At 38.2% G+C, this 15,617-nt stretch overlaps 1 protein-coding gene across 1 annotated transcript; it reads right to left on the reverse strand.

Annotated features, from left to right (window-relative positions):
* Nucleotides 1–11,571: 11,571 nt before the first annotated feature.
* Nucleotides 11,572–12,522, reverse strand: LOC125397471 (olfactory receptor 10W1-like). The gene has a single exon (XM_048429867.3). The coding sequence runs from the start codon at nucleotides 12,520–12,522 to the stop codon at nucleotides 11,572–11,574; it is 951 nt and encodes a 316-aa protein (XP_048285824.3).
* Between the last annotated feature and the right edge of the window lie 3,095 nt (nucleotides 12,523–15,617).

A 15,617-nucleotide genomic window follows, 5' to 3' on the forward strand; every position in this document is an offset into this window, starting at 1 on the left:
GAAAGTAATTTTCTTAAATTATAAAAGTTTCCATTACCGCCCCTCTTCCCAACACCCTCCCACTCCCCCCACTCCCTCTCCTCTTCCCTCTCCATCCCTAAGAGCAGTCAGGGTTTCCTGCCCTGTGGGAAGTTCAAGTTCCTCCCCCCTCCCTCCAGGTTCAGGAAGGTGAGTATCCAAACAGACTGGATCCCCAAAATCCAGTACATGAAGAGGAAACAAGTCCCAGTGTCGTTGTCAATGGCTTTTCAGAAAGACTCCGGGCCAGCCACATTCAGAGAATCTGGCCACATTCGGAGAATCTGGTTGGATTACGTGGTCGTTCAGTCCCAGTCCAACTGGCCTTGGTGAACTCTCATTAGATCAGTCCCCTTGTATCAGTGGGTGATCGCATCCCTCGCAGTCCTGATTTCCTTTTTCATTTTCTTACTCCTTCTGCTCCTCATTAGGAACTTGGGGGGCTCAGTCCGGTGCTCCAATGTGGGTCTCCGTCTGTATTGCCATCCATCGTCGAATGAAGGTTCCCTCTGGTCTTGCCTTCTTTGCTCACGTTCTGTTTCCTTCTGCTTCTCGTTTGGAACTAGGGAGTTAAATCCAGTGTTCCACTGGGGGTCTCTGTCTCTATCTCCATCCATCGCAAGATGAAGGTTCTATGGTGATAAGCAAAATATTCATCAGTATGGTTATGGGCCAAGGCCGGTTCAGGCACCCTCTCCTCTGTCCAGAGAACAATCTGGGGATCTCTCCTTGGACCTGGGATCCCAGTTATAATCAAGTCTCCTGTAAACCCTAAAATGACTCCCTAAGTTGAAATATATTCTTATCTGATCCCATATCCATACTTCCTTCATCCCCCCATCCCAGTCCACCGAGCTTTCCCCATTCCTCCCCTACTCCCTCCTCTCTAACCCTCTCCCCTTCCAACAACCCTCCCACCCGCCCCATGCACCCGAGGTTACCTGGGACTCTTGTCTATTTCCTATCTCCAGGAGGATAGCTACATGATTTTCATCAGGTTCACCTTCTTATTTAGCTTCTCTAGGAACACGAATAATAGGCTCAAAGACCTTTAATTATGGTTAGAATCCACTTATGAGTAAATACATACCATATTCCTCTTTTTGGGTCTAGCTTACCTCACTCAGTAAAGCGTTTTCTATTTCCATCCATTTGCATGCAAAATTCAAGATGTCATTGTTTTTTACCGCTGTGTAAAACTCTAATGTGTATATGTTCCACACCTTTTTTAACCATTCTTCTATTGAGGGGCACCTAGGTTATTTCCAGGATCTGGCTATTACAAATAGTGCTGCTATGAACATAGTTGAACAAATGCTTTTGTAGTATGTTAGGGCAATTCTTGGGTATATTCCCAAGAGTGGAATTGCTGGGTCCTGAGGGAGGTTGACTCCCAGTTTCCTGAGAAACCGCCACACTGATTTCCACAGTGGCTGCACAAGTTTGCATTCCCACCAACAATGGATGAGTGTTCCCCTCATTCCACATCCTCTCCAGCATAGGCTATCATTGGTGTTTTTGAGTTTGGCTATTCTGACAGGTGTAAGATGATATTTCAAAGTTGTTTCGATTTGCATTTCCCTGATTGCTAAGGAGGTTGAGCATGACCTTAAGTGCTTTTTGGCCATTTGAAGTTCATCTGTTGTGAATTCTCTGTTCAGTTCAGTACCCCATTTTTTAATTTGGTTAATTAGAGTTTTAGTGTCTAGTTTCTTGAGTTCTTTGTATATTTTGGAGATCAGACCTTTGTCTTATGAGGGGTTTGTGAAGATCTTCTCCCAGTCGGAAGGTAGCCTTTTTGTCTTACTGACAGTGTCCTTTGCTTTACAGAAGCTTCTCAGTTTCAGGAGGTCCCATTTATTCACTGTTTCTCTTATTGTCTGCGCTCCTGGGTTCTGCTTAGGAAGTGGTCTTCTGTGCCTATATCTTGTAGACTACTTCCCACTTTCTCTTCTATCAGGTTCAAAGAGGTCGGGTTAATGTTGATGTCTTTAATCCATTTGGACCTGAGTTTTGTGCATGGTGATAGATACAGATTTATTTTCATTCTTCTACAGGTTGAATCCAGTTATGCCAGCACCATTTGTTGAAGATGCTATCCTTTTTCCGTTGTATACCTTTAGCTCCCTTGCCAAAAATCAGGTGTTCATAAGTTTGTGGGTTAATACCTGGGTCTTCTATTTGATTCCATAGGTCTACTTCTCGGTTCTTATGCCAATACCAAGCTGTTTTCAATACTGTTGCTCTGTAATAGAATTTGAAGGCAGGGATGGTAATGCCTCCGGAAGTTCCTTTATTGTATAAGATTGTTTTGGCTATCCTGGGTTTTTTGTTTTGCCATATAAACTTGATTATTGTTCCCTCAAGGTCTGTGAAGAAGTTTGATGGGATTTTGATGGGAATTGCATTGAATCTATAGATTGCTTTTGGTAGAATTGCCATTTTTACTATGTTGATTCCCCCAATCCAAGAGCAGGGGAGGTCTTTCCATTTTATGGTATCCTCCTCAATTTCTATCCTCAAGGACTTAAAGTTCTTGTCAAATAGGTCTTTCACTTCCTTGGTTAGAGTTACCCCAAGATATTTTATGCTATTTGTGGCTATCATGAAAGGTGATGTTTCTCTGATTTCCCTCTCTGCTTCTTTATCCTTTGTGTATAGGAGGGCAACCGATATTTTGTTGTTGACCTTGTATCCTGCCACATTACTAAAGTGTTTATCAACTGTAGGAGTTCTTTGGTAGAGTTTTTGGGGTCGCTTATGTACACTATCATATCGTCTGCAAATAACGAAAGCTTAACTTCATCCTTTCCAATTCGAATCCCCTTGATCTCCTTATGTTGTCTTATTGTTATTGCTAGAACTTCAAGCACTATATTGAAGAGGTATGGAGAGAGTGGACAGCCTTGTCGTGTTCCTGATTTTAGTGGAATGGCTTCTATTGAGGGTCACCTAGGCTGTTTCCAGGTTCTGGCTATTACAAATAGTGCTGCTATGAACATAGTAGAACAAATGCTTTTGTAGTATGATCGGGAATCTTTAGGGTATATTCCCAAGAGTGGAATTGCTGGGTCCTGAGGGAGGTTGACTCCCAGTTTCCTGAGAAACCGCCACACTGATTTCCACAGTGGCTGCACGAGTTTGCATTCCCACCAAAAATGGATGAGTGTTCCCCTCACCCCACATCCTCTCCAGCATAGGATATCATTGGTGTTTTTGACTTTAGCTATTCTGACAGGTGTAAGATGGTATCTCAAAGTGGTTTTGATTTGCATTTCCCTGATCGCTAAGGAGGTTGAGGTAGGAAATAGACAAGAGTCCCAGGTAACCTCGGGTGCATGGGGGGGAGGGAGGGTCGATGGAAGGGGAGAAGGTTAGAGAGAAGGGAGTAGGGGAAGAAAGGGGAAAGCTTGGTGGCCTGGGATGGGGGGGAGGGAGGAAGGATGAATATGGGATCAGGGAAGATTATATTTCAACTAAGGGACCCATTTTAGGGTTTACAGGAGACTTGATTATATATGGGATCCCAGGTCCAAGGAGAGATCCCCCAGATTGCTCTCTGGACAGAGGAGTGGGTGCCTGAATCAGCCGTGGCCCATGTCCATACTGATGTATATTTTGCTTATCACCATAGATCCTGCATCTGACGAAGGACGGCGATACAGTCGGTGACCCACATTGCAGCACCGGACTGAGCCCCCCGAGGTCCAAATGAGGAGCAGAAGGAGGAAGAACATGAAAAACGAAATCAGTACTGCGAGGGATGCTATCACCCACTGATACAAGGGAACGAATTTGATGAGAGTTTACCAAGGCCAGTTGGTCTGGGACTGAAAGAGGACGTGATCTAACCAGACTCTCCGAATTTGGCCGGATTCTCTGACTGTGGCTGACCCGAAGTCTTTCTGAAAAGCCATTGACTATGACACTGGGACCTGTTTCCTCTACATATAATGGATTTTGGGGATCCAGTCTGTTTGGACACTCACCTTCCTGGACCTGGAGGGAGGGGGAAGGAACTGGAACTTCCCACAGGGCAGGAAACCCTGACTGCCCTGGGGGACGAAGAGGGAGGAGGAGGGGGAGTAGGGGGAGTGGGAGGGTGTTGGGAGGGGGGGTGGAAATGGAAACTTTTATAATTTAATAAAATTTACTAAAAAAAAATAAAAAAATAAAATAAAATTAATTAATTAAAAATAAAAAAAAATAAAAAAATAAAAAAGGTGTGGAACATATACACATTAGAGTTTTACTCAGCGGTAAAAAACAATGACATCTTGAATTTTGCATGCAAATGGATGGAAATAGAAAACGCTTTACTGAGTGAGGTAAGCCAGACCCAAAAAGAGGAACACGGTATGTATTCACTCATAAGTGGATTCTAACCATAATTAAAGGTCTTTGAGCCTATTATTCATGAACCTAGAGAAGCTAAATAAGAAGATGAACCTGATGAAGATTATTTAGCTATCCGTCAGGAGGTAGGAAATAGACAAGAGTCCCAGGTAACCTCGGGTGCATGGGGGGGTGTGGGAGGGTTGTTGGAAGGGGAGAGGGTTAGAGAGAAGGGAGTAGGGGAGGAATGGGGAAAGCTTGGTGACCTGGGAGGGGGAGAGTGAGAAAGGATGAATATGGGATCAGGGAAGAATATATTTCAAATAAGGGAGTCATTTTAGGGTTTATAGGAGACTTGATTATATATGGGATCCCAGGTCCAAGGAGAGATCCCCAGATTGTTCTCTCGACACAGGATAGGGTGCCTGAACCGGCCGTGGCCCATAACCATACTGATGTATATTTTGCTTATCACCATAGATCCTTCATCTGGCGAAGGACGGCGATACAGACGGAGACCCACATTGGAGCACCGGACTGAGCCCTCCAAGGTCCAAATGAGGAGCAGAAGGAGGAAGAACATGAAAAAGAAAATCAGGACTCCGAGGGATGCTATCACCCACTGATACAAGGGAACGGATCTAATGAGAGTTTACCAAACCAGTTGGACTGGGACTGAACGAGGACGTGATCTAATCAGATTCTCGGAATTAGGCCGGATTCTCTGAATGTGGCTGGCCTGAAGTCTTTCTGAAAAGCCATTGACTATGATACTGGGACCTGTTTCCTCTGCATATACTGGATTTTGGGGATTCAGTCTGTTTGGATTCTCACTTTCCTGGACCTGGAGGGAGGGGGGAGGAACTTGAACTTCCCACAGGGCAGGAAACCCTGACTGCCCTAAGGGATGAAGAGGGAGGAGGAGAGGGAGTAGGGGGAGTGGGAGGGTGTTGGGAAGAGGGGCGGAAATGGAAACTTTTATAATTTAATAAAATTTACTCAAAAAAAATAAAATCTTGGATTGTATTCTTTAACTTTGATCAGTCTTCTGTTTTTGCTTTTATTACTCATGTGATTGTTATCCTTGAGGTCTATCATCTTAACTTCATTTAACCATTTCTTTGTATCTTCCTTAAGCTCCTTGAATTATTTAATGAAGTTCATGATTTTATTCGTAAGTTCTGTGTCTTGGGGTTCATATTAAAAATTCCCATTGTTAAGTATTTCTACAGATCTGAAAAGTTTTATTGAAAACACACTGGCTTGAAAGTTCACATTCTTGGTATATTTGGAATGATAAATGGCAATGTGAATTTCTTTAGCCTCAAGGCTGTTATGGTCAGAATGTATTTGGGCACAATGCAGGATTTGTGAGCAGGTTGAAACTAGAAGTTGGAAATATCTTGGAAGGAATGAATTCATTTGGACAGAGGGGACTGAGATGGTGCTCACTACTTTCCCTACTGTCCAAGCCTAGGGTATGTGGGTAGACATGGTTTTATAGATGTGGGACATGGTATAGGAGTTTCCTATGGGTTAGGAGATATCTAGAGAGTGTCCTAGTGAGAGACTAAAGATCTTTTTTGGTGAAACCAAGGGGGCAAGTCTAGGAGAGATACTATGTAGTTGGAGTTTGGGCTTGTTTTAAGGTTTTTATTTTTTGAGAATTTGTGGTTAGTTCAATTGGCTAGTCTCTGTATAAGCAAATGAGAAATGAGAAGGTTGACATGAAGAGTGATTGGATGAAGAACAGAATACCTATGAGAGGTTCCATATAGGATTGGTCCTCGTCCATCTAGAAGTGATGATGTTATTGGTCAGAAAAGGTAACTACTGTAGGTTTTTGAGTACTTAATTGGAATATATAACTCCAGACTAGGAAATGATAAAGCAAAACAATATGTTTTGAAGAATCACAGATAAAATACACATTATTTATAAATTGTTAATGCATTTATAAAAATAGTCAGTAACCAGAAAACATATATGATATAAAACTTATGTGTACTACAATATAAATGTGAAAGTATGTATGTTTATATACATATATATATATATACACACACACACACATATTCTACAAATGTAAAATTACCTCATATATTTAAACCCAAAATTTATTTATTTGGAAGGCCACAAAATTGAAATTTTATCCATCTAAATAAATAATATTCAGAAGCTATTATGATCAAAAAATAAGCCCCTATATTTCAGGAAAATCATACATACTTGAGGACTTAGATTATTAATTCCAAAAATCATATGCTGAAAATGTGTTATGCAATGCAAAAAGTCAAAAAGAAAAAAAACATTATTACATTTTATGGAAAAAATGCTGAAAATAAACAAAAATGACTATTTCACTATGTATTAGTTGAAATCAGGCTTATTCTCTCTAAAAGACACAGTATATATAAGTACTGTACACCCAAAGAAATGTATAATGACAGAAGGACTAACCTCACTTGTCATGTCATTAAGAAAAAAAGGCAACCTACTGATTGGGAGAAGATCTTCACCAACTCCTCATCAGACAAAGGTCTGATCTCCAAAATATACAAAGAACTCAAGAAACTAGACACTAAAACTCTAACTAACCCAATTAAAAGATGGGGCTCTGAACTTAATAAAGAATTCTCAACTAAAGAAGTTCAAATGGCCAAAAAATACTTAAGGTCATGTTCAACCTTCTTAGCAATCAGGGAAATGCAAATCAAAACAACTTTAAGATACCATCTTACACCTGTCAGAATGGCTAAAATCAAAAACATCAATGATAGTCTATGCTGGAGAGGATGTGGAGTAAGAGGAACACTCATCCATTGATGGTGGGAATGCAAACTTGTGCAGCCCCTTTGGAAATCAGTGTGTTGGTTTCTCAGGAAACTGGTAGTCAACCTACTTCAGGACCCAGGATTCCACACTTGGGAATATACCCAAGAGATGTGCAAACATACTACAAAAGCATTTGTTCAACTATGTTCATAGCAGCACTATTTGTAATAGCCAGAACCTGGAAACAACCTAGGTGCCCCTTAATGGAAGAATGGATAAAGAAAGTATGGAATATATACACATTAGAGTACTACTCAGTGGTAAAAAACTTTTACCACTTGACTTCTGCATGCAAATGAATGGAAATATAAAACACTATCCTGAGTGAGGTAACCCAGATCCAAAAAGATGAATATGATATGTGCTTACACATTAGTGGATTCTAGACATTAATAAAGGACTTTGAGCCTTTAATTCATGATCCTAGAGAAACTAAATAGGAAGTTGAATCCAAAGAAAAACATGTAGTTATCCTCCTGGATATTGGAAGTAGACAAGATTGCTAGAGCCTTGCGGGTGGGGGTAAGGGGAGATGGGTAGAGAGAAGTGAGAAAGGGAGTATGGGGAGAGCTTGGGGGAATGGGATGGTTGGGATGGAAGAAGAGTGGACATGGGGGCAGGGAAGTGTAGATCTTAATTAAGGGGGTCATTTTAGGGGTGGCAAAAGACTGGTCTCTAGAGGGGTTTCCAGGTGTCCAAGGAGATGTCCCCAGCTTGTTCCTTAAGCAGTTAAGGAGAGGGCACCTGAACTGGCCCTATCCTATAGCCACATTGATGAATATATTGCATATCACAATAGAACCCTCATCTGGCAATGGATGGAGATAGAGACAGAGACCCACATTGGAGCACTGGACTGAGCTCCCAAGGTCCTTATGAGGAGCAGAAGGAGACAGAACATGAGCAAGGAAGTCAGGACCATAAGGGGTGTGCCCACCCACTGTGATAGTGGGGCTGATCTAATGGGAACTCACCAAGGCCAGCTGGACTGGGACTGATGGAGAATGTGATCAAACCGGACTCTCTGAACGTGGCTGACAAGGAGGGCTAACTGAGAAACCAAGGACAGTGTAACTGGGTTTTGATTCTACTGCATGTACTGGTTTTGGGAGAGTCTAGTCTGTTTGGATGCTCACCTTTCTAGAACTGGATGGGGGGGGAACCTTGGACTTCCCACAGGGTAGGGAACCCTGACTTTTCTTTGGACTGGAGAGTTAGGGGGTGATGGAGGGAGGGGGAGGGAAATGGGAGGAGAGGAGGAGGTAAAAATTTTTTAATAATATTAATAATAAAAGCCTGAAAAATATTAAAAGCTTTCAACATCCAAAAAAGATCTACTTTTTATTATTTAAAAAAACATATTTCTATTTACTAAAGTGGTCAGTAATTCATGGACTTCTTGGGGGCTACATTCATTGATTTAGGAGCAAAAACTTTTCAAATACCAAGTTCATGCACAATCTTAGTCCTTTCCAATTAGCATGACATTACAAAAAACTATTGCTGGACTGATACTTCCAGCTTTATACAATTTTCTCTATGGTCTGGAAATGTTTCCAGTTTATTGATTCGGAGGAATTTCTGACCTCTCACCCTACCATTATACCCTATGATATTTTCTCTTCTATGTTATCCACAAGAGCTTTCTTGCTGTAACATGAAGAGCAGCAGGGAGTCACAAGAGTGATGAGATCCATGTGTGTAAATGCAGCATTGTCTATTTGTAGTCCAGCTTATTCATTCTACTAGTGTATTACTTTGAAAATTTTTATAGTTTCTATTTATATAAGTCCCCCTATCTATAAATTGAGGATAACAGTAGTCTGAACCTACTAAAACATTTGCAAGGATTAAAATGCTTCAAACATAAGCTTTTAATAAGTATTATAATAAACAATACAAATGTTTTTTATTATCTCCAACTTCATTACTGCCATTACCACCCACAACATAGTCACAATCATCACTTCCACCATAATCATAAATATTAGTTACCATGACCTCCATTATTATGTAACCACCACTACCACCAACACCACCAACATCACTACCAACACAATTGTCATCATTCTTTTTTGGAGACAGTGTTTGTTTGGGTAGCCCTAGATGTCCTGGAACTATCTCTGAAGACCAGGCTGACCTTGAACTCACAAAGATCCCTCTAGCTATGCTACCCAAGTGCTGGGATGAAAGACATGCACCACCATAGCCTGGCTACTGTCATCATTCTTAAGATTTGTGATATGGCAAAACACCGCCATTATTCTCATATTCCTTTCTTTGTGCTCCACCACAGCCTACTTGTCTGTCTCTGTGTAATATACTAAATGCACACAGCTGGGACAAGTATAACACAATGTAGGTTAAACAACAAATAAGATGGCATAATATTGGGTGACTTGAGTGTATAAAGAGAGTTGGACTTTGTAGTCATATTTTACTATATAGAATTCTCAATAAATTAAAAATGAAAAGACATGTTGATTAATGGTAAATTGCTACTTCAGCAAGACGTAAGTATGCTTGACATGTTTAAATCCTATTACAAATTTTCAAAACACAGAAACACACACACACACACATATGTATGTATCTGAAAAGCTTATATTTATAGATATGTGTATATGAAAACACATATATGCATACAATGACAATTAGTGAAAAGAGCCCATCATTTTGAAAGATAAAGGAGGGAAACTTTAGAGTATTTGGAGGAAGGAAAGAGGAGGGAGAAATGTAATTAAATTATAATCTCAAAATTAAACAACAAAAACAATATAAAATGCATGGCATGAAATTGTTATTATAGATCTGTTTCTTGGGATATAAATAAAAAGAAAAAACTGGAAACAAAATGAGAAGATGAATCTACAATGACAGTTGCATATTTCGACCATAGACAAACTATAAAAACACATCTCAAATTGAAACCATACTATTTCTTAAGATTGGTAGCTCATTTGTATATTTTCAGTTCCTTGGGGACTGAAGCAAAAAGACAGGAAATTTTATGTGAACCCATGCTACATAGTAAGACCCAGCCTCTAAATCCAAATTCCATAACCAAATGTCCAAACAATATACTATTAGCTAACTTAAAATCACTTAAAATCAAAGAAGCCTTTTGTAATCCAAAGGATGAACATTTCTTACAAAGTCATGTGAAACTTTCAACCAGTCAGGTTCTGTGTCACAGAAAACATCTCAGTGCCGCAAGCTGTCAACCTTGCTAAAATTTCAGGAACTTGTAATTATCACTACTTCCCTATTTAAATTCTTTATAGCACACACAACGGGAAAAGGAAAAGACATGACCTTGGAATCCTTTACTGTATAACGTCAGTTCTAACTGAATAATTAGCTGCTGAGAACCAGCAGCTAACTATATCCAATGATTATGAAGAAATTACAGTGTCCAGGACTATTTACTATTACTAGATTTTTGAAAATATTGGCCCTGTTGCATCTTTCTACCAATAAATACTTCTATTATTACAAAATCAAATATTTCTGAATATTAATATAAAATATGTTTATAGGTGTGTATATTATATGCTATGTGTTTTATTTATATATTTGTAATACCATAAACACTTAATTGTAATATTAATAATACATAGAACTTTAAGATGAAGGTAAAGCTGAATTAAATTCCTTAATAAAAAACTGAAGTATTGTTTAATCAATACTTTATTAGAGAATATTCTTTTATGTATAATAAACAACTTAGGTCATTTTGTTGCAAGGCCTCAAATTCCCTTTCTACAAGCATGTATGTCAAGAAAATGACTTCCTAGTACCAGGCCCTCATGATCCACCTGTGTTTCACATTACAGGACTGAGCAATAGACACAAAAAAGGTATAGTACTGCCCTCCCTTGTTTCCCTTGCTGTGATCTTATTGGTTAAAACGTTTTTTTTTTATGCCACTTAAAGTTACCATTCCTGGAACAAATTCCCTTTTGCATCAATTTCTAATGGGTTTCGGATAACAATGCATTTGTTTTTATTTTTCAGGTGTCTTAATGATAATGGCTCCCTTCAATCAATCATTCTCTGACTCATAAAAACTGTTGATAATACCATGTTCTTGGTTTTATCAAAAACTTGCACAATAGACTAATTTTTTCCTATATAAAGTCATCTACTTGCCACTTAGCATTATTGTCTTCTCATGTACTTGTTTATATCCTTCTTACAAGACTAATCACCCGGTCTAAGAGTAACACATAGAAAACACTATCAGCACACGGAGGTAAACCTTAAGGTTCCTTTCATTTATTGTTTCTGTGAACATCATTTCAACATCAGCTGAGACAATACTTTTGTAGTGACACAATGACTTGCTTTACATAGGACTAAATTTTATTTTGTTGGGTTTTTCTATCTTATCAGTTTTTGGGAGAGAGAATTTCTGGAGAGAATTTTCCCTATGGCCCCTTTCATCTCACCATTCCTCAGAGTGTAAATAAGTGGGTTGAGGAATGGGGTTCCAAGTGTGTATACCAGGGAGATGAACTGATCTTGCTTGGGGTGGTAGTTGGAGTTGGGGCGCAGGTACATGAAGGCACAACATCCATACTGCAGTAGCACTACAGTGAGGTGAGAGGAGCAGGTGTTGAAGGCCCTGTGCCGACCAGATGCTGAGTGGAGTTTGAGCACAGCAGTCACTATGAAGGCATAGGTGGTAGCAATGAAAAGGAAAGGCACAGCAATGGCTAGGGTGGCTGCCACTAGCACAGAGAGCTCATGGATATGACTCTTGGCACACACAAGACGCATCACTGGTGGGACATCACAAAAGAAATGCTCTATGCCTCTAGCCTGACAGAATGGAAGACAGAAGATGAAGACCACAAGCTGTAAGGACAGGAACAAGCCAATGACTACAGAAGCCACAACCAAGCGAACACAAAATGTTACAGTCATGATGAGAGGGTACTGTAAGGGGTGACAGATGGCAACATATCTGTCATAGGCCATGGAAGCTAGGAGGAAGCAGTCAGCACTGCCAAGTCCAATGAAGAAAACCATCTGAGTGGCACAGCTCAGCAGAGTGATGGTCTTCTCTGAATGTAGGGTGTTCGCCAGGATGTGTGGTACCACCACTGCAGTGTAGCATAGTTCTATCCCTGAGAGACTGCCCAGGAAATAGTACATGGGTGTATGTAAGCGGGCTTCTGTCTGTATGGAGACCACAATGAGGACATTTCCAGAGACGATCAATGCATAAGCCAGGCTGACTCCAATGAAGCAGAGCGTACGTAGATCTGGGCATTTAGGATAGGCTAAGAACACAAACTCCATCAATACTGAGTGGTTCTCCCAGGTCATTGATTCCACAATTTTTTCTTTAGAATGGAAAATAATACATGTCAAATGAGTGCTATTTACCTTATAAATAATGATTTAATTTTACTGATCAAATATAGATTTAGATGTGAGAGACAGACTGTATCTTTTATTTTTCTATTTTTACAAAATTTGTTCTCATGTAAGTCTATATGTTAAGGTCTACCTGGAAATGGTTTGGGAGTGAGAGACTATTAACCAAAACTACCACAGGAAATGGGGAGATCCAGAAAGTTATTTTCAGTAGGCATGGAGTAACAATTAAATTCTTTCAGTAAACACATTATAAATTATCAAGGATTTCTTGAGTCAAAAATCATTTAAGAGTATACATGAAGAATTTCCTCCATTAATTCCTCATATAATATTTTTAATAGATTTAACTTATATGTATATATACTTGACCATCTTTTGAAGCATTAAATCAGTGACATGTGTATTTCATACACATAAATCATCATACAGTGGAAAATTAATTAGGAAAGAAAGAAGAAAGGTTATGAGAGGAAAAGTCATGAGCAAAGTCTTCAAGTTAATTAATAGTGACTCAAATAGATACAAAATATCATGGCTTCCTTTTTTTGGATTCTCTAGGCTTATCAAATAAGAAAGATATTTCTATTTTATAGTAGGTCTTTCTCTTAAAATATTGAAAACATAAACAGAACTAAAGAAGACATAAGAAAACTTTCTGTAAGTTTTTCTCAAAACTGCAGAATATCAATCTAGAATCCTTTCTCATATTTTTCTTCATTTCCCACAAAGAATGTGAAATCCAGAGGGGAAATGTATATTCCTCAAAAGTCAAAGCAGAACAAAACAATATAAAATTACCCCAAAATTTCAACGAACAGGCAGAGCTCATAAGGCATATCCATTTCATGTTTTCATTATTCAACTTGTATTTAGTAAGACTGAAGAAAGGTTTCCTATGATCTTATTTCAAGTTATGAAATTTTGATATTGGCACTTATCTAATATAGTCTCTTAAAAGAATATTATTTCCAAACCTGTTTTAAGTATAAAAGTCATTTACAGAAAGTCATTTAATATCACATTCATGTTAGGCGTTAAATGGTCTCCATTTCATCCATTTTATTGTCCTCTTCTGAATTTCAAATATATTTCCAATATTTTCTCAAAGATAGTTAGTACTTTTGACACTTCACAATACTATCAAGATGAAGGATATTGTGAAAATATGAAATTAAGATGACTGTATAATACTACCAACTGGCTCTATCATGCTAGGAAATCTGGAATTTCTCTGAATTTAAATTTAGTAATTGAAAAATTGAAAAAACAATTATGCTAAAGTAATAAAAATATTACAAATTTAAGTGGGATAGTGATCGAAGATTTCAATTTAAATCTATATGAAGAGAAACGGTAAAACATAGCCTAATAATCATCAGTAAGATCAAAGTCAATTATCTGCTTTATTTATATTTTGCCTGTTAAAACACCAAGGAGAATGATGGGTAAAATTTTACAAAACACTTGTACAGTGGAGAGCTAAGCATTCATTTAGATATGACTAATTTTTGTTTCCACTTTTATGAATATTTCATCGTAAAATACTTTCCAAGATCCTTATGAAAAATAGCTTACATTCTATATTTGAGATGCACTATGAGAAACATTTTATTACTTAAGCATATAGTATTTTGGCCTACAATAAGCAAACATACAAGGGCTAGCCTAACATGTATATATATATGAAGGGTCAGAATGATGTGATCTGAGAATTTTATTGAAATTCAGAAAACTATGTTATTTTAATCATATAGTTAATTAAATATTCACATGAGAAGTGTGAGAGGTTATGGATTATTAGTTCTGAAAGGGACATTAGAAATTCGTATAATTTTCATCAGATATTTGAAACTTAAGGAGATTCTGTACATCAGGACATCTTTGACGTGCAATTAGAATTTCTAATTCTTGCTTCAGTATTAGAAGGTAGGAGTCTCTGAAATTTCGCTATATGATAAACTGTAACTGGATTCTTTGTGACTTCTGTCTAATATATCTCTTCTAAGCAGTGGTATATTTTCTCTACAGAAATACTTCAGACACTATGTAACTATTCCTTTACTGCCCAGTATTCTTTATCATTTATTTCAGTACTTTTAAAATCACAGTTTAAATTTGTTCATAATTGGAACATACTCCTTTCCACCTTGCATTCTTAAATACACAACATCAATGAACAAGAATTATTTGAGAATGGTTATGTCTGAATATTCTTGCAAACTTGAGAATTTAGGCTAGAACAGCACACAGCTAGTGTCTAATCAGTGTCACGTAGAACATGAGATTATGGATTTGATATTTAGAAGTCCTCAGTTAGACACTCACTCTCCTAATAACAAGATAATCCTTTGGGAAGACCATTTCACATAAATTACTCTGTGTTCATGAAGATGTAAAACTAATATTAATTTAATGGTGTTGTGCTAATAGAAACATTAGATCACAAACTCTTGGCCTGATGCGTGAAACCTATGAAGGTGGATAATATATGTCTTCTCTAACTTTTGTATCTGTTTTAAGTATGGTATTAACAATATCCACTTTACAGAGAGGATAAGATTTCTATTAAACTTCAAATTTATAAAATATAGATATTTACTGCATTAATATTAAATATTGGTGGTTAATATTTTAGTCAAAGCAACTAGACTCTTAAGTGAATTCAGGATAACATTGTGTACTGGGCTAAAATATTTCTGACATCTTAAAAATCTAACCATAAATCCATCATTATTCTAATAGTAACAAAAGTTTGCAAACCAAGGAAAGACTTCTTTTACCTCCAATGTGAAGGGAGAGGGGTATAGAATAGGTCTGTCTCCTCAGGTCTACCTGTAAAACACCGAACCAAGAATATGGTGGGTAACTACTCTTGTGTCAGGTATGAGAAGACAGTGATTTTGCGGAGACTGCTCCTATGGGATTGAGCCTTCATAGACCATACAAACAAAACTACAGAAGGAGCAAATTGCTTTCTCAACTAGAGTCTTGCCTCATAGATTTCATTTCCCAGAAGAAGGTAGTTCAGTGATTGTCAATAT

Source organism: Myodes glareolus, chromosome 7, assembly GCF_982192425.1.
Source record: "Myodes glareolus chromosome 7, mMyoGla1.1, whole genome shotgun sequence".
Classification (NCBI taxonomy): domain Eukaryota; kingdom Metazoa; phylum Chordata; class Mammalia; order Rodentia; family Cricetidae; genus Myodes; species Myodes glareolus.